At 40.2% G+C, this 27,504-nt stretch overlaps 1 protein-coding gene across 6 annotated transcripts in view; it reads left to right on the plus strand.

The window, feature by feature from the left end:
• MYRFL (myelin regulatory factor like) overlaps window positions 1-27,504 on the plus strand; it is a 126,179-nt gene that overhangs the window by 70,375 nt on the left and 28,300 nt on the right. For all 6 annotated transcript variants that reach the window (XR_004274151.1, XM_032295543.1, XM_032295528.1 and 3 more), the window contains 3 exons: window positions 3,975-4,175; window positions 10,672-10,780; window positions 11,529-11,638. Coding sequence is in view for 5 of the 6 variants with exons in the window: in XM_032295543.1 (XP_032151434.1) it covers window positions 3,975-4,175; window positions 10,672-10,780; window positions 11,529-11,638 (420 nt within the window). In the remaining variant the exon portion in view is untranslated. The remainder of the gene's footprint in view (window positions 1-3,974; window positions 4,176-10,671; window positions 10,781-11,528; window positions 11,639-27,504) is intronic.

Raw genomic sequence — 27,504 nt, forward strand, 5'->3', positions numbered from 1 at the left:
CCCCTTGTTAATGACTGGGCTTTTCTATTTCAGACCCACTTTCCTTATAAAATACTTAATTAAACCTGGTTAGGAGTGCAATGTTGCAAGCAGGAGGGATGATTACTTTTGTCTGCCATTCAAAGACACGCTAGGGTTTCTGCATTTTGGAAAATAATAAATTATTCCAGTTTCTTTTCCAGGAGACTAGAAATGGGCATGTTCCCAAGAATTCTCCCTCTACTGCTCTACAAATTGCACTGCGTGAGGTGGGAAGCCAAACCTAGGGTTGGGGAAGATAATATAATAATGCATATGTGCGCACATGTGTGCACGCACGCGCACACACACACACACATCCCTCTTTTGGAATTCAGGTGAATTTTTATTTACTCAAAGAAAACAGTTTATGAGGCTGGGCGTGGTGGCTCATACCTGTAATTCCAGCACTTTGGGAGGCCAAGGCGGGCAGATCGCAAGGTCAGGAGTTTGAGACCAGGCTGATCAACATGGCGAAACCCTGTCTCTACTAAAAATACAAAAATTAGCCAGGCATGGTGCCACACACCTGTAATCCCAGCTACTCAGGAGGCTGAGGCAGGAGAATCACTTGAACCTGAGAGGCAGAGGTTGCAGTGAGCCGAGATTGCGCCACTGTACTCCAGCCTAGATGACAGGGCAAGAGTCTGTCTCAAAAAAAAAAACAAAAAAACGAAACAAACAAACAAACGAAAAAACCAGTTTATGGAGTAATACCTGTTTTGGACTCAACAGATCTTTGTGTCAACTATAGAACGGCAACTTCTATAGTAAGTAAGTAGTTCTCAAGCTTGTATTATGAATAAGAATCCCCAGAGAGCTTGTAAGAACACAGATACCTGTGTTTTTTATTTAGTACGTCAGGATGCCTGAGAATATGCATTTCTAACAGGCTTCCAGGAGATGCTGATGTTGCTAGCCTGCAGGCCATGCTTTGAGTAGCACCAGCAGAGCATTTCTAGGTCCATTTTCTGTAACCCATTCAAAAGGTGCAAAATGGATTTCCTAAGAGCTGCCTTCCTCAGATCAAGCTCTTCTATTTGTTATTTGGCTGCTGCTTTTGAATCCCAAACGATAGTAAAACAAATTCCAGCTTTTCTTTTCCAACTCAGAGTAGGCCTAAAATTACTGCTGATGCTGTTTTCTATTCCAGTAACCTGCAGGGGGCGCCATTTACATTGTATTTTTTATGAAAGGCGTCCCCTGGAATTGTGCAGCTCTGCAGGTGTGTTGCTGAGGAGAGCAGATAAAGCAACTATAGGTTAAATAGCTGCTGCTGTGTCCAGGAGAGTGTGCTGAGAATAACTTTGAGGCTTTTCATCTTCATTTTTGCAAACTGTTCATGCACACATGATTTCAGTTAATCCCACAATAACCCTTGGAGGTGGATAAAGGAGACATTATTTATTTATCAGAGGATGACACAGTACAGAAGGACGAACAGACTGCCCCAAGGTCACACACCTAGTTTGTGTTATAACATAGACTAGAATGCTCAGGCATCTTCCCTAAATAAAAGGCTATGGGACAAATAATAAAAGTATTTTAGACATTTTAATTCACTTATTTTGGTGTTTGATATCCATAAGCCACTATTGGGTCACGTGTGAATACAAACTCATAATTCCAGAAAGAGGTAGTATATTGCAGCTTGCTTTGACATGTGAAGGTTGTGGATTCCAGAGAAGAGAAGTAAGCTCACAGATCTTATGAGAACATTTCCGTTACTGATGAGGAATTCTCCCTAGGGCTATATATTTGGAACGTTGTGAATCTGTGGCCCTTTCCAAAATAATGTGAACATATTTTAGGGATTTGAGTTTTCATCTGATGAAAGCTAAGTGAGAATGTTGCAATTGTTCCAAAAATTAAATCCACTTATATCTGCTGTTTCAGTATCAAGTTACCGATATGATAATAACTATCCCAAAGCTCATTACAGAAAAATCCATCACTGTCTTATTTTGTTTCCTTGAAATGGCTCATTATCTTCAAAATAGAGAAAAATACATCACCATCTTACATGGCATACCTTTGGATTTAGTTGATTGCTTGCTCTAAAGGATTTGAGTCAAAGCCAATTTGCCATTCACAATCAAGGGGCTCTAGGGACCTTGCAGAAAAGCCCTTTGTTCAAGTAAATTTACACAAAATAATCTTCAAAGTTGTTATTTTATATTCGTTCCCCACTCCCCACTAGCCTCCCACCCCATTACTTTATATTACATTCTTTCACTGCTTTTTTTTTTTTTTTTTTGTGATGTAACCTTGCTCTATTGCCTAGGCTGGAGTGCAGTGGCCTGATCTCAGATCACTGCAACCTCCACTTCCCAGGTTAAAGTGATTCTCCTGAACTCAGCCTCCCAAGTAGCTGGGACTACAGGAGCATGCCACCATGCATGGCTAAGTTTTGTATTTTTAGTAGAGATGGGGGTTTTACCATATTGGCCAGGCTGGTCTTGAACTCCTGACCTCAAGCGATCCACACGCCTCAGCCTCCCAAAGTGCTGGGGTTACAGGTGTGAGCCACCACACCTGGCCTCTTTCACTGTTTTTGTCCATCAAGTGTCAATGGTTGAGTCTTCCAAGCAGCTCACTGTTCAGACATTTGGGATTGAATTAGGAAATTGAAGTCATCAAAAAGTTTTTTAACTGAACCCAAACTAAGAAATAAACTTTGTGGTTCCTTTTAATTATTTTAAAAATTGTAACAAATGCATATGGCAAGATACTCAATATCAAGAGAGTATACAGTGAAAGGTGTATCTCCCTTTCACCACTGTTTCTCCATCTCCCAGACTCCATACTTGAGGAAACCATTGTTACTGGTTTCCTGAGTAGTCTTCCAAGAAAATCTGCATATTCAGGTGCTGAGCTTGCAATGTATCATATACCACCAGAAAGGCAAAAAGTCAAGTATTAGCACTGACTTTTTAGGCAATCAGGATCACAACTGTTTGCCTAAAGTTGTGACAACCTGTCTCAATCATGAAAATATGTCGTAATTTTAAAAACAAATTAATTTTGTTATGAGGATTTTGAGGGATTTAGAGGTGCCTACTTTAAAATATTTGGGAATCAATTCAGTGGCTACAGGGAAGCAGGGAGGAAGGAAGGCAGTGGAGTGGAACATTCTTTGGCAAATAATTTTATTTAAGAGTAAAATCTCCAGAACTTTGTCTAGTCCAATGGTTTCACTTGGATTTTCTTTGAAGATTGCCAGGACTACTTCTAAGCAATGGCATGAAATAGGCAAATCACTATTTAATAATCAGAGGACTTATAGTTCCAGCTCCAGAATTTATTAGCTTTGTGGCTTTGGGCAATTTGTTTCTCTTTTCAGGGTGTCAGTGTCAATAAAACTAGGACAATAGTACATATCTCATAGAACTGCACTGTGAATTATCGCACAACAAGTGTAGCTGTTCTTCTTCCTTCCTATCCTCTGTGTTAGGGAATAGTTGAGGTATATTAAATATATTTGTTTATCATTTGCTTGTCACTCGCGTATGAAATCATAAATATAAAAGCGTTTTGAAACTATAAAAGGTATTTTTATTTATCTGACTTTGGTACACCTGTAATATTTTCTGATGTAATGTTCTGATTTTAAATCGTGATGATGATGATTATTCCTGAAAAGATAGCCATTTTTAGCTTTCTTCTTTGTCGCCCACCTAATATAATTGATTACATTCTTAATTCCAGATAGAGGCAATAGAGATGTATGTTTCAAATCATGGCATACAGAGCTCCTGCTAGTGGGGCGGCAGAGCGGTTGGGGAAGCCTCCCTGGCTCTCCTGGGCCCCAGAGTTACTTGGATATGTCACTCAATACAGGATTGTCTTGTAAAATATTTAGATAATATTCAGTTTGCCTTTGCTCTGAACATTAGCATGATCATCTACTCCTGTTACTGTAACTTTAATTATAATATATTTATGTATTTTTCCAGGCCTCTAACCCTGGGCAATTTGAAAATGACAATGATGCACTGTGGCAGCGAGGACAAGTTCCAGAATCTGTTGTCTGTCATGGTCGAGTAGGAATCAACACAGATGCGCCGGACGAAGCCCTGGTTGTCTGTGGCAACATGAAAGTGATGGGGACCATCATGCATCCCTCTGACAGCCGGGCAAAGCAGAATATCCAGGAGGTGAGTACAGAGTCAGACCCTGGGCCCCTCCTCTGACACTCCAATCGGATGTGCTGGGTGCTCCTGGCCGCTGCCACACCTTGCACCACACATCTGTACATGTCACTCACTGGTGTGAGATGAACACACTGCTTAAGTGTGAAGACTGAGCTGCTGGGCATCGCTGCTGAAATTGTAAAGCAGTTCCTACCTGAGAGAATGGGTTTACCCAACAGGAGCAGTGGGCAAGGACATGTCCTTGGCTTCACAAGCAGCAAGTCTCAGTTATCTTCCGCAGGCCATTGCCCTTCCTTCCACACTTTGTCTGCTTCCAGAGCTTGCCTTTTCCTTTCCATCTCCCCACTCACCTTCCAAGCACTGTCTCAGTCCAGTTCCTGATCATGTTTTTCTTGGATGTCTCTAGCCTCTTCCTCCTAGGTCCCTGGCACCAGTCCTTCTGGCCATTATCTACCCCAGGCATCATCTTTCTCTGAGGAACTCTTGAGAAGTTCCTCCTCCTTATCCCTTATCTTGGTCAGTTCATCACCAAGAGTTCTGGGTGAAGAACTTTTCCCTCTGTGGAGAGAAAACCAGAAAAAAGCCTTAGACATCAGGAGAGGGCTCTTCTGCTCTGGACTCTCCCCAGCATTGTGACCCTCAATAAAATGCTTAATCTCCCCGAACTCAGTGTCTTCATCTATAAGATGAAAATGGCGCTTGCCTGCCTGACACCCTTGGCTCTTTTTAATTTTTTAACCAGTTGAACTGAATCACCTTGGAAAGTTACAACTCTATGTACACCATAGAAATGAAGATTAAGATTCCGGTCCATTAGCCAGCTATTAACACCTCATTCCAACTCTTCTGCCATTTAATGATTTCCCATTCATTCCTCCTGCCACTTCCCCATCATCTCACTCTACTACTTCTCTTGACAGCATTTGTGAGGCTATGTTCTAAAAGTTCCTTTTCCCTCCCTTTCTTATTCCTTTTAAGCTAATAGGAGTCCTAATCTGTTCACCATTAGCCCTTCTTCCAGACTGCATTCCTTTCTCAGTGCAAATCTGCACTGGTTTTTCTAAACTAGCCAAGGAATGTCCTCCTTTGCTTAGAGGATTCCAAAGAATGGTTGTAATTGTAGACTTTTATACTGATTGTGAAGCTGCGGTTCATGATAGAAGACCTGTGACCTACTGGCCAGATGGGAATGCAGAGATAGAGAATTCTCACATACATTTCCAGATATCGGTCCTAGATATTGTGCCTTTGAACTTTAGAGAGAGATCGTCTGTCTCCATTTCAGATCATACCGACTCAAATTTATCCTTGCAATTGGCTATACAATTCACTACCAAGTCTTATTAAAATGTAAATTGAATATAACAAGTGAGAAAAGTCCTGTACAGCCTTTCCTGCTACCATCAGCCTAAACACAAAACTTCGTTTACCAAACGTCTTCAAATATTGCTCCTTGGTTTGAAGAAAATAGTGTCTTAAAATAACAAGCTTCCGGAGAACTTCTCACATCCCTTCCAAAAAGCCTTCTCTGTATAGATGAAATGTCACTTCAATCCAGGCTCTAAATGTGAAATTTCTGTATCCCCTTCCTGCTCACAGCAGCATAAGAGAATAAAAATAAAATCCTGGTCTGTGGTTAGAAGACTGAGTTTAGTCCTGACTCCGGCAACCACCAGCCCAGGAACTTTGGCCCAGAGGTGATCTATGACTCTGTTTTGCTGTCCATGAACAGGGAATGCTCTTATTTGTTCTATCCAGGTTAAGAGATTCTTCTAAGCTCATATATGTAAAGTGTTTTTTTAGCTAGACAAGTCTAAACAAATAGATGTTACTTTCTATTTATACAAAATGAAAATTAGATGATATTTATTAAATTATTTCATATTAATTGATTTAATAGAGCTATGTACATTTTTGAGATATATATTCCTAGAAATCTTGTCTGTCCCAATCCACTATTTATTAGTGAGATGAGGGAAATGATGGTAATGTTGATTGGTGAATTTCATCTTTATCTCTTTCTTAGTTTTTGCAACTTTTAAAAAGAGAGCCTTTCTCTCAAATACTCTGGGAATCTGACCCTTGGTCGATTTGATGGCACACATAGGACTGGAAGCAATTTCTTATCCTTTTTTTTAAGGTGGAATCTTGTTCTGTTGCCCAAGCTGGAGTGCAGTGATGCGATTTCAGCTCACTGCAACCTCCACCTCCCAGGTTCAAGTGATTTTTCTGCCTCAGCCTCCCAAGCAGCTGGGACTACAGGCATGTGCCACCATGCACGGCTAATTTTTTTGTATTTTTATTAGAGACGGGACTTCACCGTATTGGTCAGGCTGGTCTCGAACTCCTGACCCATGATCCACCCGCCTTGGCCTCCCAAAGTGCTGGGATTACAGGTATGAGCCACCACGCCCCACTGTAATTTCTTATTCTTTAAGAGTGCATGCTAACCAGAGCTGGCTTCTGGTTGGATGAGCTTCCACAAAATACAGTGGTCAAATATGTTGCCTAATACTACAATTAGGGAAAATGGATATAGGTTGCTGCTCTGCCCTGGCTATGTGTTTCCTCACTCAGGAAACACAGATTGCTTTGTGGATATTAAGCACATGATTATCTACAAAGTACTGGTGGGGGAGATTTTTGATGCTCACAGGGACACGGATCCAAGATACGGAGATGATGATGCAGATATGACTGAAACCTCTGCAACTGAGGTCCTGTACAGAGGAGCAGCTTAACTTGCCCAGCCAATGGCATCATGTCTGCTGATGCGGCTGCAAACTGTGGAAGGAAATGCAGCTCTGACGGTGGAAACTGAGCAAAACTAGGGGGGAAAGGAACATCAGAGGCACATGAAGAACGTCAGTGTCAGTGGCCAAAAACATGAGGAAGTTGAGAGTTGAATGCATCAGTCAAATTCTGCGGTGAAGGCTGAAAAAAGGCAGCAAGATATTTAAAAATTCCAGCCAGAAAAGAAAATCAGTGAAGATGAAATGCTCAAAGGCTGTTTTGATTTTCTCCTAACCGCACCACCCGGGTGCTAGTGGAAGACAAAAGTAGACATGAGAAAAGCTCAAGAAAGTCAAACATGCAAAGTCGCCCTCAGGGCCAGGAGCCAAATGCAGAAGTTCCTCTGCTCAGGGTGAGCAGGTGTCATTTAAGCTGCTCCTATTCCAGACTGTGCCTGGGCTATGGGCCATCACCAGATGACAGAGAGCCCTCCCTGGACAACCTGAGTCCCACGGACTGGAAGGCATTCTCTGTGATGCAGTTCTTGAGCTAGTGATATATTATAGAAACCTTGGGTGTGAGGCAGTATGATGCTGATGGCGATTTGCATTCATGGTCCAAACTTTCAACAACTGCTGTGGGCAAGGTCAAAGTAGATACCCGAATCCAGTGTTCAGTTTCTTACTCAGCAGACATTGAAGAGCAAGGTACAACAGTAAGCGCCGGCCTATGTAGGGTCCCAGGGGAGGATTCAGAGAAGGCACAGCCTTTGCCTCAATTGTTTTCCCTGGTCCATGTGTACACATAGGGATCACTCAATACAGGCTGCTGTTTATATTTGGCTTTGAGAAGTCTACAAATCCAGAAATTGGAAGAGCAGTTTGTTTGACAAATCTTGTCATATAAAATGTTTAGTTCTCAAAGTTAACCCTCAAAATTTTTCTTGGCCGAAAATCTGTGTAGAGGATGGTAGTAGTACTAGAGGACCTAATGCTATGTCTAGCAGTATGTCTTGGGGAAAATGCATTCAAGAATCCAGGGACCATTTCCCTCTCTGTAGCCTGGACAGCCTGCATGAGGGCACCTCCTCCTCCGCTTTTCATCTGCAGCCAAGGAACCAACACTGCCTCTGCTTCCTTCTTTAGTGGGGTCCCTGCAGGTGGGGCAGGAACCAAGGGGATATAGGAAGTGGGCATAGGACTGCCAGGGACCTATGTATTTTTTTGTATTTTTGGTAGAGATGGAATTTCACCATATTGGTCAGGCTGGTCTCGAACTCCTGACTTGTGATCCACCTGCCTCTGCCTCCCAAAGTGCTGGGATTACAGTCGTGAGCTACCATGCCTGGCTACAATTTCTTCTTCTTTAAGAGCGCATGCTAACCAGAGCTGGCTGAGGAACTGGGTAGGGCCTAGGCAGTGCAAGGCCAGTCCAGACTGGCTCCTGATTGACCCTCTCGCTTCAATTCTGTTCGTGTCGGGGATTGTCCTCCCATTTCAATACCTTCATTCTTTTATTTCTTCTTTTTTCCATCAAAAATTTGGGGTGCCTATTACATGTCAGATGCTTTGCTAAGTACTGTGCAGGCCCTGAGATGAATAAGACCCAAGAATGACTTTTACTAAAATTTAAGCTCCAAATAAGAAACACTCATTGAATCTCCAGTGTTTAGGAGAGCATCTGGCACAAAGCAGCTACTCAATAAATATTTGGTGACCAAGTGAAGATACTCACAGTGATAGATACATGAACAGGGCAAAATGAGATTGTAACTGCTCCTTCCTAGTATGACTTGCAAGGCCCTCCCTGCTCTGGCCTTAACCATTCTAGTCCAGTAATGCCAAACTCTGCCTTGGTTGCGCAGATATCATTCAGGGCATTTGCTGCCTCGGGCCTTGGTTCATGGCGTTCTCTCTGATTAGTATTCATGCCTTACTCTCATCCTTTCTCCCTCCCTTCTTACCTTACATCTTTCCCTAACTCTTATCTTAAGATTAGTAATGTACTTAATGATTATTAGTTGAGCACCTACAACATGCAAGGAATTATACCAGAAACTGGTGACGTGGTGATGAACCATGACCTTAAACATGTCCTCATGCTCACGGGGTATATGTTATGTAGGGGAAGAAGAAGAATGAAGGTGATGGAATTAGTTGTCTTGTGGTAATTGTGACGCATGCTATGAAGGAGAACAGGTGCTATGAGCACAGAAAGCAGAGGAACCTTGCCTAGACTTGGAGGTCAAGAGAACCTTGTCTGAGGAACAGTGCTTACATTGCAGAAGGAGAACGTAGGGGAGCGGGAAGGAAACTTTTGAGTCTGGGAAAACAGCATGAGCAAAGGCTTGGAAGTGAAAGGAGCAGAGTTTGTCTGAGGAACTGGAATAAGCCAAGATCTTGCGTGGGCTTCATCCTCTCTAGGAATCCTTCCTTTGTATTTCCCTAAGAATATTTTAGGTACCTTTCCTCAGAGCTGTAATGATTCTCTGTGTGTAATTCCACCATTGCCCTGTGTTTCTCACATTGTAATAAAATCATATATGATTACGTATGTATATACCAGGTATTTCTTCCTGTCCAGACGATAAGCCTTTAAAAGGCAATTTTTTTTAACGTTTATTTTAAGTTCAGGGGTACAAGTGCAGGTTTGTTACATAGGTAAACTTGTGTCATTGGGGTTTGTTGTACAGATTGTTTCATCACCCAGATATTAAGCCTTGTACCCATTAGTTATTTTTCCTGATCCTCTCTCTCCTCCCACCATCTGCCCTCCACTTTCCAAAAGGCCCCAGTGTGTGTTGCTCCCCTCTCTGTGTCCATGTGTTCTCATCATTTAGCTCTCACTTATAAGTGAGAACATGCAGCATTTGGTTTTCTGTTCCTGTGTTAGTTTGCTGAGGTTAATGGCCTCCAGCTCAAGGCAATTATTTTTTAAGTCCCAGCACTTAGCAGTGCATGATATGTTGGAGGTGACTGGTAAATGTTAATTGAATAAAACGAAGAATGAATGATAGCAGGAAGCTCAGAATTATGCGCTGGAATAGCTTCCTGAAATAAAGCTCATCGTTTAGCCACCATCTTTCACAACCAACCCAACTAGTGAAGGACTGAGAATTCTAAACGATGGTGGAGGGGCTCTACTGTCAAGGGAGGAGCTGAGGACCATGACGGTGGTTTTCTTAACAACAACAAAAAGCATTTTTGGTTCCTCTATCACATGGATGAATGCCCAGGAAGTTTATTTTTAACTGCCAAGACACCGCTGGTTTCACAATCCTATTATGGTTCAAAAGAAAATTTAGGGTACCCACAAAGGGCTGCCAACTTTTTGCTTGTCAGATAAAGACATTAAAAAATAGATTCTGCTATTACCATCAATTCATTTATAAAATCTCTCAATTTAAAGAGGACTCCTTTGGATCAAACACATTTAGCTTTAGGGAAAGTTCACAGTACTGTCTTGTTTGTTATCATTTTGCTGGAACCCCGTAGTGACATTTGGGACAATCTTTATGTAAGAGCAGTGACTGCAGGTAGAAGATACCCGGCTGACTGGGATGGTGTGAGGGAGGGGTGTCCAGGAGGAGGGGGATGGGTGGGTCCTGAAGGGCCCGCAGTTGGGTAATCCTGGCTTGCAATCCACTTGAAGAAATTATCTCCAGCAAAATGTCCAAAAGCAATTCAGTGATGTCTCTGGGTCACTCTGGGCATTAATTTGAATAGCAAATATCTATGCTAGTAAAATCTGCTCTTCTTTAATTTAGGTTGACACAACTGAACAGCTGAAAAGAATAGCCCAAATGAGAATTGTTGAATATGACTACAAACCTGAATTTGCATCTGCAATGGGAATAAACACCGCCCATCAAACAGGTACACACACACATTCCCCTTTTAATTCTATATTGTCAACTGTTAAAATTTTCATTTCCTTTTTATTTTGAGGTTCTGTACTATGGCATTTGACAACTCTATGTTGATCTAACCTGTGCTCTGTGAAACTCATAGTCACTAGAACAGGAAAGGTTAAAGAATTTCTGTGTCATTTTTTATTCAGCACCCCACTCCTCCACCCCAAGGTACTGTACTGGTGGAGTGGGTTGAATATATAGTTTTTTTCACTGGAGTCCTCTTGCTCACGGGCTCAGGGTTCCAGGCAGATGGCAGCTCAACCTGTATGAGGACCCGCATTGGGCAGTGGGGAGATGGAGGGAGAAGGTGGCAGGGTAAGTGGATCTAGATAAGAGACGGGGTAAGCAAGGTGATGTTTATACTCCAATCCAAGAAACCTAAAAAAGGAAGAAGTATTTTAGGGGCAAAGGCTTCATATGGGAAAAGAAAGGAAATCAAGCTAATGCCCCACCTTTGCTTGTATGGACAGGGATTTTAAGGCACTTACCTCAACCTTTCCAACATTTGGCCCAGAGTCTCAAAAAGGAAAAAAAAAAAAAAAAAAAAAGTAGAGAAAACAACACTCCCACTTTTAATTCTATAGTAGTTCTTGGCTCAAAATTCCTTCTTTGCCACAGATGTATTGTAGATCAAAGCAAAAGCTTAGTGAGGATTTTCTCCAGAAAGATCTTTCTTTGAAGATTAAACCTGTTGGAGTGTTTCGTTATAGGAATGATTGCCCAGGAGGTGCAAGAAATCCTGCCCAGAGCAGTAAGAGAGGTTGGTGATGTCACCTGTGACAATGGAGAGACCTTAGAGAACTTCCTCATGGTTGATAAGGTAATCATTGAAAAGATATCAGTTGCTATCACTGTCACTCTAGGGATAAACCTCCTTCTGTGGTAGTACAATGGGCTGAAACATCCAACCAGGAAGTGGGACATTAAAAGAATTCTTCACTGAGTTGTGGAGTGAGTGGGTATTAACTATCTTATAATTGATACTCAGTTTGATCATCTGCACCAAAAAGAAGTTCCATATGATAAAAAGAAAAATGCACATGCAATAGTAAGGATTCCAGTTCAGCAGGTCTTATTGTTGGAGAAAAGCTGGAACTAGGAAAGTACACTTAGCATGAATCCACTTTAAACAAGGGCCAAACATCATGATAAATACTGAGAAAAAGTTTTAATTAGACTTCATCTTTTAAAATGGTAATAAACTTATGAAAATGCATTATATTTTATGTAATGCAACTTAAATTATAATTACACAATGTGCTTTTTCTTAGAATGATTAAAGATTAAGGGAAGTGTTGAATTTTTTTGAGCATAGTTTTTTTTTTTATATAAAATTGTGTTTGACTTTTACAGTATAATCATAAAGTGGGTCATTTTTACAAAGATATTCATAGGCCTAATCATTTTTTCCCAAGGGCCTCTCTTAATTCTTTGATATTCAAATCATTCTCTTTTGAAGGAATGCCATCATGCCTGTAGATTAGCTCCTCTTCATTTCGTAATTGGTCTAAATCTGCCTGTTTCTTGCTTGTCTATGCTATGTGTATGATTTGAGGAGATCCCTAATACCACATCTATTGATTCAATGAAATATTGCATTTTTTGCAAGGTTTGCAAATGCACTCTGATGCTGATTTGTTTTATGCTGCATTAGTATATTTGATGCTGAGAGAAAATACTAATTGATATAAGAGTTTTGTAGTCATGGGGAGAGATGCTTGAGTGGAGACTAATTTATAATTTGTTATTGGAGGCAATGCTCCCTGAACTTCAAAGTGCATATGCATCACTGGGAATCTTATTAAAATGCAGATTCTGATTCTGCAAGAAAGGGGTGAGGCCAGAGAGCCTCCAGGTGATGCCAATCTTGCCAACCTTGCCGGTCAGAAGCCACATTTGGAGCAGCAAAGCAGAGGATGCCTTTTTGTTAGGCCCCACCACCATCTGCCACATACCAGCTCCTGTACCACAAACAGGGTGGTTTCATAACAAAATTGCTGGATCATATGGCAACTTAGATGACAGGGTCTGGGAGGCCTGCTTGGCCCAGGGCTGCAAGAGCAGAGTGGCAGAACTGGAGTGGTTGACCTACTATCTCCTGCTTCCCAAGAACATATCTTCCACAGAAGCACTTCTTCAGTCTCTCTCCCAGATCTAGGCCATCATTTCACTTGAGAGCTCTATCATGAAACACTTATTTATATATTTATTTCCCAGGTTTTTTTTTTTTATTGTGGTGAAATACACAAAACATGACATGTATTATCTTAACCATTTTAAAGCATACGGGCCATTGATATTTGATACATTCATCATGTTGTACAGCCATCACCGCCATCCATCTCCAGAACCTTTTTCATTTTGTAAAACAAAAACTCTATACGTGTTAAACCATAACTCCCCGTTATCTACTTTCCCTAACCCCTGGCAACCACAATTCTATTGTCTGTTTCTATGATTTTGACTACGTATAAGCAGAATTATAGAGCATTGGAGCATTTTTTTGTTTTGTGGCTGTCTTATTTCACTTAGCTTAATGTCCTCGAGGTTCATCTATGTTACAGCATGTGTCGAAATTTCCTTTCTTTTTAAGGCTGAATAATTTCACTTTCATTCACATTTTGCTTATCCATTCATACATTGATGAACTTTTGGGTTGCTTCCATGTTTTACCTATTGTGAATCATGCTGCTCTGATTGTGAGTATACAATAATATCTCTTCAAGATTCTGTTTTCAGTTTGAGGGGAATATTTACTCAGAAGTGAAATTGCTGTATCATATGGCAATTCTATTTTCAATTTTTTGAGGGACCGCCATACTGTTACCCATGTGACTATATCGTTTTACATTCCCACCAACAGTGCCCACAGATTCCAGTTTATTCATGTCCTCACCAAACTTTTAATTTTCTTTTTCTTTTTTCAAATAGTAGCCATCCAAATGGGTCTGAGGTGATATCTCATTCTAGTTTTGATTTACATTTCTATAATCATTAGTGATGTTGAGCATTGTTTCATGTGCTTATTGTTCATGTGTACATCTTCTTTGGAAAAATGTCTATTCAAGTACTTTGCCCATTTTTGAATTGGGTTGTTTACTATTGTTAGGTTTTAGGAATTCTCTATATGTTCTGGATACTAATCCTTGATAAGATATATAATTTGCAAATATTTTCTCCCATTCTGCAGGTTGTCTTTTCACTTTCTTGATAGTGTCTTTATGTACAAAAGTTTTCAATTTTAATGATATCCAATTTATCTATTTTCTCTTTTGTTGCCTGTGCCCGTGGTGTTCTATCCAGGAAATCATTGCCAAAGCCAATATTGTAAAGATTGTGCCCTTTGTTTTAAGAGTTTTATGATTTTAGGTTTTACATTCATGTTTTTGATCCATTTTGAGTTAACATTTCTGTTAGGTAAGAGTCCAGCTTCGTCCTTTTGTATGTGGATATCCTGTTTTCCCAGCACCATTTGTTGAAAAAACTATCCTTTTCCCATTGAATGGTCTTGGCATCCTTGTCAAAAATCATTTAACCATATATATGAGAGTTTATTTCTGTGCTATTTATTTAATTCCATTGGTTTGTATGTCTGTCTTTATGCTAGTCCCACACTGTTTTGATTACTGTAACTCTGTAGTAAGTTTTAAAATCAGAAAGTGTGAGTCATACAGCTTTGTTCTTATTTTTTGGGATTTCGTTGTCTGTTTTCAGGCTCTCTTAAGATTCCATATGAATTTTAGAATGGGCCTTTCTATTTCTGCAAAAAAAAAAAAAATTAGGATTTTGATAGGGATTGCATTGAATCTGCAATTTTTTGAGCATAGTTTTTTTTTTTTTTGATAAAATTGTGTTTGACTTGTACAATATAATCATAAAATGAGTCATTTTTACATGTCTAATCCCTGAACATGGGATGTAGTTCTGTTTGTTTATACCTTCTTTAATTTATTTCAGCAATGTTTTAAAGTCTTTATTGTACAAATCTTTTACCAACTTGGTAAGTTAATTCATAAAAGTCTTATTCTTTTTGATGTGATTGTAAATTGAATTTTTTTATTTTTCTTTTCAGAATAATTATTATTGTATAGAAATGGAGCTAATTTTTGTATGTTGACTTTGTATCCTGCTACTTTGCTCAGAGATTTATTTTTAATAATAAAATACTGAAGTTTACCATTAAGTTACTTAAAAAATAAAATAGGGCCTATTTTTAGAAACTATTTTATTATTTTAGGGCCTATTTAGATGTTTTATTTTTTGAAGAAAATTATTAGAAAACCTTAGTATTTTAATATTAAAATCAAAGCTTATTTTCATAAGCTTTCTGTCATGAAAAGAATGGAGTATATGCACAGATATTAGTCCCAGGGAACAGCCTTGGGAGCATGTCACCAGGCTGCCAAGGTGGGGGCTTCTGGGTTTACCCTCTGGAGGCAGCTATATAACCTCTGGTTGTGGCCCTCCACTAGAACACTCAAAAAGAAGTGTTCCTGAGTGGCAGTGTGTAGGTAATGTCTTCCTGTGGCAGCCAAATAATGAGTTCTCTCCTTTGTTTCCAGTATTTTCCCATTCCCTAGTTGAGTTGAATGGAAACAGTTGAGACAGAATCTTCTCTTTCTAAGAGGAGTTCCAAAGTCCATCCTCCTTCTTCCAGGAGAGGCTACAACCTAAGCTCATTCCTAGGAAGACAAACTCAGAGGTCTGGGGAGGTAGGGGGTAGCATTCCTGTTCCAGGTAGTCAGACTCATTCATATGTCAACTGAGGAGAAAACCATGACAAGCCAGTACTCAGTTTAGAAGTTGGTAAAACTCACAGGACCCCAAGATGGAAATGTGATTCTCTTAAAAACAGGACTTCGTAGTGATGCAGTCTATGGAGACGTCACTAAGGCCACACAGAATATGTAACACCACAAGCTAATGAACATCTCCTCACTCTGATGCTGCAGGAGAAGCCCAGCGGCAATGTTCTTTGGCTCTCTTCTGAGGATATAGACTTTGTTTGCTAGTTTAACCCTCAACATGGTGGGATATACCTCCCTACCTTACAAAATCCTCACAGAGCATCTCCTTTTTCTTTCTTATTAAGAATACAGGTAATGTGGCTCCTCTTGTCCCATGTTCTTCGTTAATTGTAAAATGAGCAGGATGTACAGTGAGACTCTTGCTTTCCTGGCCGCCTACCTATTCATGTAAGCAGTGTGGCTTTGGTTGCCATGTGCAGAGCTGCTTGTACTAAGGAAGTTTCTAGGACATCCTGGGCTTCATGTACTGTAATAAGTGGAGGAGGTCAGATGAAGGTACAGCCTCTCCATTCTTCACTCCATTTCTGTCCCACCACCTGATCCTTTTTTGTAAAGGAATTTTCATTGAAGCTCAAATGCAACTTACAAAAATGTTGAAATATTGCTATGTCACTTCTGCATGTACTATAATATTGGGGTTCATGGATTTAGGGTGCCCTCAGCTCCCCTGAGAGGGTGTTTCTCCAGGTTTTTGGTCTCCTGCCCTCTCAAGAATGAGAGAGGGGACCATGGCGCAGTGCGCGGTAAATGCTGGACTTAAAAGTGTTTGTAGAAAGTGATTTATTTAAAGAGAGAAAAGGAGAAGGAGAGAGAAAGAGCTAACTCTCACACTGAGTGAGAGAAAGTAAGGCCGCTCTCCTACTGAGCGGGAAGGGTTCCTAGAGGGGCAAAACCAGAGAAGAAAAGCTCCTCTCACACTGAGTGAGAGAATCCAGAAAGACGGAATCCAGGAGAGGAAAGCAGCTTCCACACTGAGTGGAAGGGAATGAAGAGAGATGGAGTTCAGGAGGGGAAGACAGGCTTCCATGAGAGAGTGTGGAAGGGGACTCCAGAGAGGAAATCCAGGAGACAGAAAGATGGCTTCCACGAAGGGAGTGTTTGTGGAAGGGAATTTAAACATGGAGTCTGAAGGGACCTGGAAGACGGGCACTTTTAACCTGGGAGGAACCCCTACCTTCTCTAAGACCCCAAGCCAGTGAAAGGAGTTCCTTAGAACTTCCCCTGGATTGATTGACTCTTAGTTTCTTCCCACACCAGCGAAATTTAAACATAAACCGTTACATCTCCCAGATGGAGAGAGATGGGAGCGGGGCATGGCTCTAGGAAGTTCTTGCCCTTAAAGCTACGCCCCCTTGTGGACCCAGAAAGAGAATACATTCCCTGAGTACCTCACAACTTGATGCCAAAATAGGAAAAAGAATGGCTGGATCTTTATAGACTGTCCATGCAAACAACCAACGTGGGTGATCTTTGGCAAAGTTAGTACAAGCAGCTTTTCCTTCTCTCTTCTCAGGAGAGATGACCTTAAAAGATAAACTTCCTATTTGGGGTAACTTGCCTCTTCTCATAAATTCCCCATAGTTTCCCTGTGCTCCAGTGAAGGCCCAGTGGCAGGAGGTAGAGTGAGAAGGATTGGGAGTGACCCTGAGAGCAAGGGGAACTGTAGACACCGTGGCCTAACCCTGCTTTAGACTGGTGGCGGCTTGGCCCTTTTTTGCTTGTTCATCTGTCTCTTTACTTAGCAACTTTGTTTCTGTGATTCTTTAGGGGTAGGTGATTACATTTTTTGAGCATTATTATTAGATGTGCTTGGTATAAGAAAAATACCCAGTGCATACAAGTACTGCCTTAAAGTAACTCACAACTGAACATTTATACAGGTGAGGTACGTATGTCTCATGAATAATTATTCCTTGGACAGTTCAGTTTTTTAAATTTAAGATTGCATGCTATACACCACCCTACGGTGGCTTACTATGTGGCTACTTTTTACTCATTGATTCTATTGTTTTTAGTCATAATGTACCAGGAATTGTCTATTTGAATGATGCAATGATAACCCTTAGTTCCTGTCTCCAAGTAGCATATTGTCTAATAAAGCTCTAAGTTATAATGTGAGAAATACAATGAGATGCATAAATAAAGCACTATATCAGTTCGGAGGAAGGACAGACGATACCTGGAGACTGGGCAGAGGTTCCCAGATGGAAAGGAAGGGGGAAGACTTAAGCAAAAAAGACACGACAGACCTTGGGACTGAAAGGGTGGCCAAGGGAGGACGATGACCTCTCAAATCTTCCTTTTTCTCATCCATGATATGCAGTTAAACACCAAGTCCTATTTTTCTTCCTTTAGCAATATCTCTTGTATATCAGTTCTCTTCTTTATTCTCTTATTCTTTCCATTTTTCTCCCACATTATTGTAATGATCTCCTAACTGATCTGCTAGCCACCAATAGAATTGTCTTTCTTAAAAACAAAGCAAAACAAATCTTTGATCAGACAGTCTTCCTTTCCCACTGGTTCGTTATTGGCTACAGACTGTTCTAACCCCTCCACAATCTGGATGGAGTCTTCTCTAACTCATTTCCGAATGCTGCCACTAAGCTTTTAATCCCATGAAAAATGCCTTCAGTGTAGCCAGACTAGATGACCTTCTCACCTTTTCTCAAATAAGCTGGGTGCTTTCAGAATATGATGCGTTTGTGTCATTACCTTGGAAGCCTTTGCTACCGCTCAGCACTCTGCACTGAAAACTCCTACATATTCCTTCAAAAGCCCGGCATTTCCCTGTACTGCCTGCTTTTTATCTCTCTCTAGTAGCTTCCACTGCTCCCCTTACCCAGACACAGGTACCTCTTGTTTGCCAGCTCCTCCTCCTCTGTTTCTCAATCCTGCCAATTATGTTTCTGCCTCAGACCTGTTTTGTTGAGTGGTTCTCAGCCCTAACGACTCTTCAAATGATCTCATCATTTGGACCTCAATGCCAAGGCCTTCCTTAACCACCCATCTAAAATAGTCCCTGCAGCACTTGGTTTCATTTTGTTTATAATAGTCAGGGCCACTGTGAGAATGTGTAGTGCCTTTGCTCTAATTTTTAAAAAGATGCCTCCTCTGGCTGGTGCAGACCCTGTCCACCCCCTCAGTTGGGCCTCTGTGCTGTAAACAAACTACAGATTTGTTCAGGGCAGCCAGGAGGGTATTTGTCCTTAACTGAAATTGTCTTCTTTATTCACTGATTTTTTCTTTGCCAATCTCTCCTATTAGTTATATGAGATTAGAAATGTATGTTTTTTAAAAATATGTATTCAACACTATATTGTGGCTTTTACCCCAGAACTTCAAGTACTATAGGAATTCAACAAATATTGGTAACATGAATTAATGAATTCTGTGATGCCTTGGTTGATCCTGTTTCTGTACCGCCTTCGGCCTCTGCACACACATCTTCTAGAGTATTTACCATGTTGTATTGCCATTCTCTTTCCATTATCTTTCTCCTTCACTAGACTGTGAGGCTCCTGAGGTCAGAGAATCTGCCTCATCAATGATGTGTTGATTAGTACAATATCTGACACTTGTGGATACCCCTGATAAAAATGTGTGTATATTAATGCCTGAGTTTTAAAATCTCCATGAAAGGAAGAGAAGTAGTTTTATTAACTTAAGGAAACCTGAAGGAGAAGTGATTTTCTTCAGGAAAAGATAAAGTCAGTTTTGGCTTTGAGATGTCAACTGAACATTCAGATAAAAAAAAATGTCCAGAAGGTGACTGTGAGTGTAGAACTTTGGAGGGCAGTTAGGGTAGGAGGAAGCTGCAGCCATTGGTGAAGATATTAATTAAGAAGGGAACGATTATGGGTGTAGGTCACAGGTTACAATCTTATGGCCAAGTCTGGCATGCAGACATTTTTTCCCCCATAGTGTTTTAAAACATTTCAGATTTGTTCCTTACATTTAGAAGTTAGGAGATCTTCATAAAAATATCAGATTTATGACACCTTTGAAATATCAGAAGGGCTGGGCACTTGTGCTGGGAAGTGGCTCCCCCAGTGAGGCTTCATGTGCCCTCATATCACTGCTACCTGTTACCTTCTTGGCCCTATGGGCTTTTGAGTTTATATGGAATGAAAAACAAAAAGAACCAAAGAACCAAAAGCAACACCTTGAGGAACATGCCCAGTTTGGGCTTGTAGAGGAAGAAGAGAACCTGTGAGGGCTGAGAGGATTAGATGAAAGTAGGCGGAGGACATGGGGCAAGCACAGTGTCAAGTCAAGTGAATGAATAGGATCAGTAAGGAAATGGGGAGGAGAGAGACGAGCTGTGAGGCTCTCTCTGGAACAAATACAAGGAGTGGGGTGCAGGATGCACACAGACTTAATTTTGTAAAATACCACCTATTGTTGCTCAGTTCTAATTCATAACAGCAATGCATGAGGCTTACTGTTTCTCTGTATCCTCAACACCTGACATTATCAGACTTTCTAAATTTTGCAATTCTGCTTGAGTTAAAGTGGTACCATATGGTTATAATTTATCTTTCTCTGATTAGTAATAAAGTTGTGCATCTCTTTCTTACGTTAGCTATTAGGTTTTCCTTCTGTGAATGGTTTGACTCAGTGTTTCATTGGGTTAACTTGTCTTTTTCAGGACGAGAATATAACTTTTCACTTGACTATTATTTTATTCTTTCCTGGTAGTTTCAAAAATAAAATTAATATACCAAGTCTATAATAATAGCTTAAGAGACTGACACTTATTTTCTATTTCAATGTGTGTTACCTTCCTTCCAAGTGCTAATTACACCTTTGAACTGTATTATTTATTTGTGGTTTACTTGTTATTGGTCAATCTCTCCCACTAGAAAATATGCCCTATGAGGGCAGAGATCCTGTCTGTTTTGTCTAATTGTTTTATCCCTGCACTCAGGTGACTGTCTAGCATATTTAGGTGCTCAATAAAGAGCTACTGATTGTGTTCATCAATTGAATATTGAGGTGCATGTGTCAGGTACTGAGTCGTCCCTGAGGAGTCACAAGACAAAGTCACTGCCTTCAAAAGGAGCTTGTTAGTCATCTTGGTAAGACAAGAAATCAAAGAATTACAACAAACTATGACATTTGCTAGTTCAACTGGGAACTTGTCTCAGTCAAAGAACTCAAGCCCTTTCCACAGAAAATTGCACTTAAACAAAAACAACAAAAATTAAATGAGGATTCTAACAAAGGGCAACAGTATTGCACACAATTTTAAACACTTTTATGAATCTTGTGCTCTTTCCATGTAAAGCAGAAGAGAAATGAGTCCAAGATTTATCCTCTTTGCAAGAGAAATATGCATGCTAGGGAAGCCTGTCCTCCAGAGACCTGTTAAAAAGCCACCTGGAAGTCTGAGCTTCCACACCATCCCAGCAGCCTGCTTTTCTGGCTTAAGGATTCTATTTTTTAAAATCCGTATCAGGGCCCAGTACACTCTCCACAAAATAAACTCCTGGACAAAAATCTAAAGCTGAGCTTATTCAAAGCTCAGACAATTGCCAGACACACCCATTGGCTAAGACAGTTTTTCTCCCTTTGGCAATCATTTTTACAATGCTTGATTACAGGCTCTTTCATTCTCATGGTTTTATTATACAACATCAGTCCATGCAACATCAGAGGCATCACTTACCGTAAAGAGAGATTTTCAAGTCTGCAATGCTCTCTTATGAGGGAAGAAATAAGGGCCTATTCCAGCTTCTTGAAGCTTGCTTTGCCATCAGGCTAAGTTACCTTCATTCAGTGTTGTTAAATAAAGGACAAGTTGTAGCTTCCGAAGAGAGGAGAAATCAACTCCTCTGCCTGGCTGTGCCCCAGTATCTTGGGCACATTATCTGTAGGCCTGCAATGGACCCGGGAGCTTCCAAGCTGTGTTCTGCCGAGTCCAGGGGTTTCCTGGAAGGAGTTCGGGTGAGGGAGAACTCAAGGGCTTTCGTGTGTTTCCTGAGCGAATCCCCTCCCAAAGAGGAAAGGACCTAACCTGGGTAGAAGCTGGTTTGTTAGGTATAATCAAATCACCAGCCCATTGCCCTAGATGAGAAACACTAGTGTGTGTTTAATTCACTCACATTTCCATGGGCATTTCCCAACATGAAAAAGGAATTTGGACCTTAGGTGATTTCTTTGTTTTTGTTTTGTTTTGGTTTTTGCTTCTCTGAGAGAAACTTCAGATAAAAGAATAAACTAGAAGCTGGTACTCTCTTCATTTCTTTAGAGAGCAACACTATGGCCTCTCAGTGCCTCGTGGCATGAACCACCTGTAAGATATTTATTTATTTAATCCTCAAATGTGTACTGAGTTATAGTCTGTGCTGGAGAGCCAACTGTGGAGGAGATGCGAGTTCTGTCCACGTGAGCTTACTCTCCAGGTAAATCTGGAGAGTAAGTTTAAGGAAGGTGGGAGGAGGGAGGACAAGTGACTCAGGTAGAGGAAGCAGCATGTGCTAGATCCAGAGGCTAGAGGAATCCTGCTATGTTGAGTGAATGGCAAATGGTTCAATATAGTGAGAACATGGAGCATGAAGGGGGCTGTAGTGAAAGATGAGTTTTAGACAAGGGACATCTGCTCTGAGCTCACTAACAGCTCTGATTTCACGAATACCTCCCTGTTGTTTTCATGTGCACATACACTTGCCAAACTGCCTCTAGTGCCCATTTAGAAAACGTGCTCATTCTGTGCATATGAACCCTAACACCATAGCAAAGCTCAAACAGTGAGTAGAAGATTCTCCGGTGATTTGAAGCAGTTGCTACCTTTGCCTTCACAGTCGCATTGGCACATTTTGGTGGCAAGTTGGTTTAGTCATTTCTACATCACAACTGTAAAGCTGTGTTTCAGCTGAGGTAGTGGACCCCATTTAACACCGTTAATAGCTGGACAAAGTAGAGTAATTAACTCGGTTCAATTACAAAATAGTTCTTCATCAAGGGTGAGGATCAAATGGGGAAACTTTTCAAAATGTCCCTCAGCCATAATGAATTCAAGCTTCTTTAAAATGTGTGGGGGTTTTTTGTAGAGATAGGGTCTCACCATGTTGCCCAGGCTGATCTTGAACAACTGGCCTCAAGACGTCCTCCCACCTCGGCCTCCCAAAGTGCTGGGATTACAAGTGTGAGGCAATGTGTCTGGTCCATGAATCTAAGATTCTGCATGGGGTCCAGACATGTGTATTTAAAAAATTTCCTCAGGCATCTGTGACATGGCTTCCTGGTTAAAATCTGTTCATCTTGACCTAATCACTTGCATAGAAAAGAACATTTTCAGAAAAATTCTAGATTATAGTTTTGAACATATTTATACTGGCCTCAGAACTGCAGATATTTCAGTAAATGTCAATCCCTATAATATGTATTGGAAATTTACTTTTCAGTAATTTTCTATTGGATGGATCCATAAAGTCAGAGCCAGCCACAATTACAGTCAGGAAAGTGGTGGTAAATTTCCTCTCCGCGTTTACTTCCTCTTGAATAGGAAAGCATATGAATTAGCTCCTTGCCTATTGGATCTACCTGGAAGATATATGGTACTGGCAAATTTGAGTTGGAGAAATTAAAGCTGGCCTTTTATCATTATTGACAGGTAACTGGACAATTGCAGCCATTACTTGTATCCTATGAGGCAGTATTGAAAGTCCTGTTGAGGAAAATACTACAGAAAGAGCTTACTGTGGTTTGGAGGGAGCTTTATTATAATTCTCCGTAGTCTGCTTTGGCTTGAGCTAAATCATAAATTAATATATTAAGCAAATATTTTTTTATTAAAGAAGTTGGTTACCAAGGGGAAAAAAAGAAAATCAGTAGTGTCAGTGAGGATGGAGAGAAGCGGGCAGCTTTGGGAGATTCAGGATGCAGAACTGACAGCCTGGAGTGGTAGGTTACCACCAGTGAGCAGGGTGCAGGGAGGGGTCAGAGAGGACGGCTGGAAATCTGCTTTGGGCTGCTGGTGCACATCAGCTGACCATGTGATCCACTGTAAATAATTTGGCTGTAATTATAGTATAAGGCTCTCTACAGGGTAAATATAGTAAATAATGATATAACATTTTTCATGATTTAGAATCACAGAATGCTGTTTTCAGCTTCATAATTTCTGCCTTATTTTTATTACAACAAATTTAGAAATAAAAGAAAACCTGTACCAGGATTAGGAAATTTAGAAGGGCTTTTGTCAGGAGATTTTTGTTTTTGTTTTGTCATTAAAAAAAACACACTGCTAATGAAAAATTTCAAATGTATAAAACACTAGAGAGAAGAATAATGAAACCCCATGTATGTCTCACTCAAATTTCCCAATTATTAATATCAATTCTTGTCCAATCTTATTTTATTTAAATCACTCACCAACTACCCTCTCCTACCAACTAGATTATTTAAAGCAACCTCCAGCATCATACTGTTTAATTATATATTCTTCAATATTTTTTTCTAAAAGAAGGATGACCTCTTAAAACCGAAACCACTATAACATGATCACACCTAAAAATGCAGAGTAATTTCTTAATATTATCAAATCCAGTTGGTGTTGAAATTTCCCCAATTGTTTTTACATATGTATACATAAAACAAAGAAACAAATACACGTAATAGTTTGAGGATCATTGCCTAGATCTGTTGTTTCATTAGGAGTTGGAAAACAGTGATACTCTAACATTTCTTCTTTCTTTATTCTCCAGAATTTATTATCTGGAATTCTTAAATGAACTTTCAAATATGTAGATGTTATATAAGACAGGCAGGATAAAGTTTTATTCTTTTCTTTATTTATAACATTTCAGAAAAATGAGTTACACCCTTAATATCTCCCAAAGGTGATAATAAAATATTTTTAAAGATTGAATAGCATTTTGGATGCTTTTAAAGCACATTTGATTCTTTGATCATGGTAGTTAGTCCTTTGATGTTCTATCTTTGGCCAATGAGCACTTCTTTAGTTAGCTCCTGAGTCATTGTGACCCAACCACAGTACTCTGTGATAGGCTCCTTATTTTCTTATATTGTAAGATATTCCAGGTTTACTTCAGAGAGATCCTACCCCAAATCTGGAAAAGTTCTGGGTCCTTTCACTGGGAATGGTATTTGGAGGCTACAATGAACAGTGTTCATCGTTAGTACGTTGGAAGTTTTCTTCCAGTCCTTTTTAGTTGACGTAGCTAGAAAAATGTTTTCTTTTAAAAAATAAAACATCAGGAATTCAAAGTAATATTTCTAATTTAAATTTAGATATTCTAGGCTTTTACTAAATGTTTTAATTTTATGGTTACATCTCTTTTCTTAAATGCTAAAAATCTTGGTTTATAGCATTATTAACTACATATTTGTTTTATCCAAACATATATGTGTGCTGCCTATGTGTATATAATCCATCACTGTTATTACTAGCAATATGATTATTGAAAAGCTTAAGATTCCTTTTCTGGTTGATTTTGTTTGTTTTATTTTTGTCTTTCTGGGAATGGGCAGTCAAATTATTGTGCTTTTAGGTCACTTAATATCAATCTTCTCTGTAGGGTTAAATCAGAAACTCAATACCTAATTTGTTTTATTTTGCCTTCTATTTCTAGGATGTTTTTAAAATTTTGGTTTTTTTTTTTTTTTTTGAGATGGAGTTTCGCTCTTGTTACGGAGGCTGGAGTGCAATGGCGCGATCTCGGCTCACCGCAACCTCCGCCTCCTGGGTTCAGGCAATTCTCCTGCCTCAGCCTCCTGAGTAGCTGGGATTACAGGCACACGCCACCATGCCCAGCTAATTTTTTGTATTTTTAGTAGAGAGGGGGTTTTCACCATGTTGACAGGATGGTCTCGATCTCTTGACCTTGTGATCCGCCTGCCTCGGCCTCCCAAAGTGCTGGGATTACAGGCGTGAGCCACCGCGCCCGGCCTTTGGTTTATTTTTTATACGTATTTAAAATACTCACATATTCTAAACGTGAATTTATAAAACAAGGTATATTCAAAGAATCTGGTTCTATCCATTTCTCCCATCTTGTTTCTTCCTTTTCATTATGTGTAACAATTTTTAGTTAATTTTTGGTTTATTCTTCATTTTATTAATGTAAGAAAATATAAATATGTTTTGTCTTCTTCTTTTGCTACAGACTTTGCTCTTTTTTCTTCTTATATTGCAGATTTTGCTCCATAACAGTATATGGAGATATTCTCCATTTTTTAGTTGTGTAGTATACTTCTATGCAAATGTCCCACAGTTTATTATCAATTCCCCTATCAATGGACATTTAGTTTGATTTTGGTCTCTTTTATTTCTTAGCTTTCTCTAGGAAATCTATGGAATAAACTCCTAGAAGTGGGTTTACGGGCTCAAAAAAAAAATATATGTAATTTTGCTAGGTATTGTTAAATTCTACTCCGTAGTGGTTTTATCAATTTGTGTTATTTGGATGGATTTTGAAGGATGAATGGTAAAACTTCAGTAAGAATGTAGGGTTTTCTGATGCCATTCAAGAAGCTGATACAAGCATGATTTTTTGTTGTTGGTGGTTGTTTTTGTGTGTGTGTGTTTTTGGTTAAGTTTTCTTAAAGCAAACATAGTCCTCAGAAATCAAACCTTTAGTTGCTTTGTATCCCAAATACGAAAGCTTTCTGCTTTCCTAAGCTGCTACCTCATAGCACTCTTCAATTCACTTATGTCTGTTCTTGCTGAGCATTTCTTGTGGGCAAAGTCATGTGCTAAATGCTGGTGAGATATGCAAATGAATCAACATAATTCTGCCTTCCACGAACTCATGATCCAGATGGCAGACAGACAGGTAACACCTGATACAAGGCAAATGGCCAAGTGATAGAATTGAACATACTTTGAGGACATTGGAGAGTGCGGGGTGCTCTCTGACCAGTAGTCTCTGGGGAGATACTGGGTATGATGGGATTTGGACAGGCCTTGAGGGAAGGCATTTTTATCATAGGTAACTATGGGAATATGAGGTCTCAAACACTGGAGAGTACAGAGTGTTCAGGACGCCTCATCAAATCTGTGTGGCTGCTCTGGGAGTTTAAGAGAGTTCTCCAGTGTATCATGAGATATGTCTGTCTTTGAACATATATTAAGCCTTGAATCTGGAATGTTCAGCTTTTGATTCTTTCTGAGTGATTGCCCTACAGTGTTTGAAACCCTCAGAGCTTCAGTTTGCATGATAAGAATCTCAAAGGCATGTAGCCCTGAGAACAGTCTTATCACCTTGAACTTATCACTTTACAATAGTGGACCAGCCTTTCTGCAATTCAGAGAGTGCTGTGGGATTTTGAACTTGTAAACAGAGAGAGAGAGAGAGAGAGAGAGAGAGAGAGAGAGGAGGAGAGGTCATGGGGTTGGGATGTGAGTAGATAAGAGCTTTCCAGGCTTTTAGTTATGGCTGAGAGATGGGCACATGTGTTCATATGACAAGTGAAGTTTGTGGGTGGGGAAGGGGATGGCCCGGACTCTATGGCTTTTTTTGGTCTCCCCTTTCTTTTTCTGATGTGTCAGTGACTTTCTGTGAACAGAAAGAACTATGTGCTTTTTTTTTTTTTTTTTTTTTTTTTTAGATGGGGTTTTCTCCTTGTTCCCCGGGGTGGAGTGCAATGGCGCAATCTCGGCTCACCGCAACCTCCGCCTCCTGGGTTCAGGCAATTCTCCTGCCTCAGCCTCCTGAGTAGCTGGGATTACAGGCACGCACCACCATGCCCAGCTAATTTTTTGTATTTTTAGTAGAGACGGGGTTTCACCATGTTGACCAGGTTGGTCTTGATCTCTTGACCTCGTGATCCACCCGCCTCGGCCTCCCAAAGTGCTGGGATTACAGGCTTGAGCCACTGCTATGTGCTTTTTTTTTAAAAAAAAAATTGC

The sequence above is a fragment of the Sapajus apella genome, unplaced genomic scaffold, assembly GCF_009761245.1.
Source record: "Sapajus apella isolate SASKATOON/1434 unplaced genomic scaffold, GSC_monkey_1.0 scaffold2, whole genome shotgun sequence".
NCBI lineage: Eukaryota > Metazoa > Chordata > Mammalia > Primates > Cebidae > Sapajus > Sapajus apella.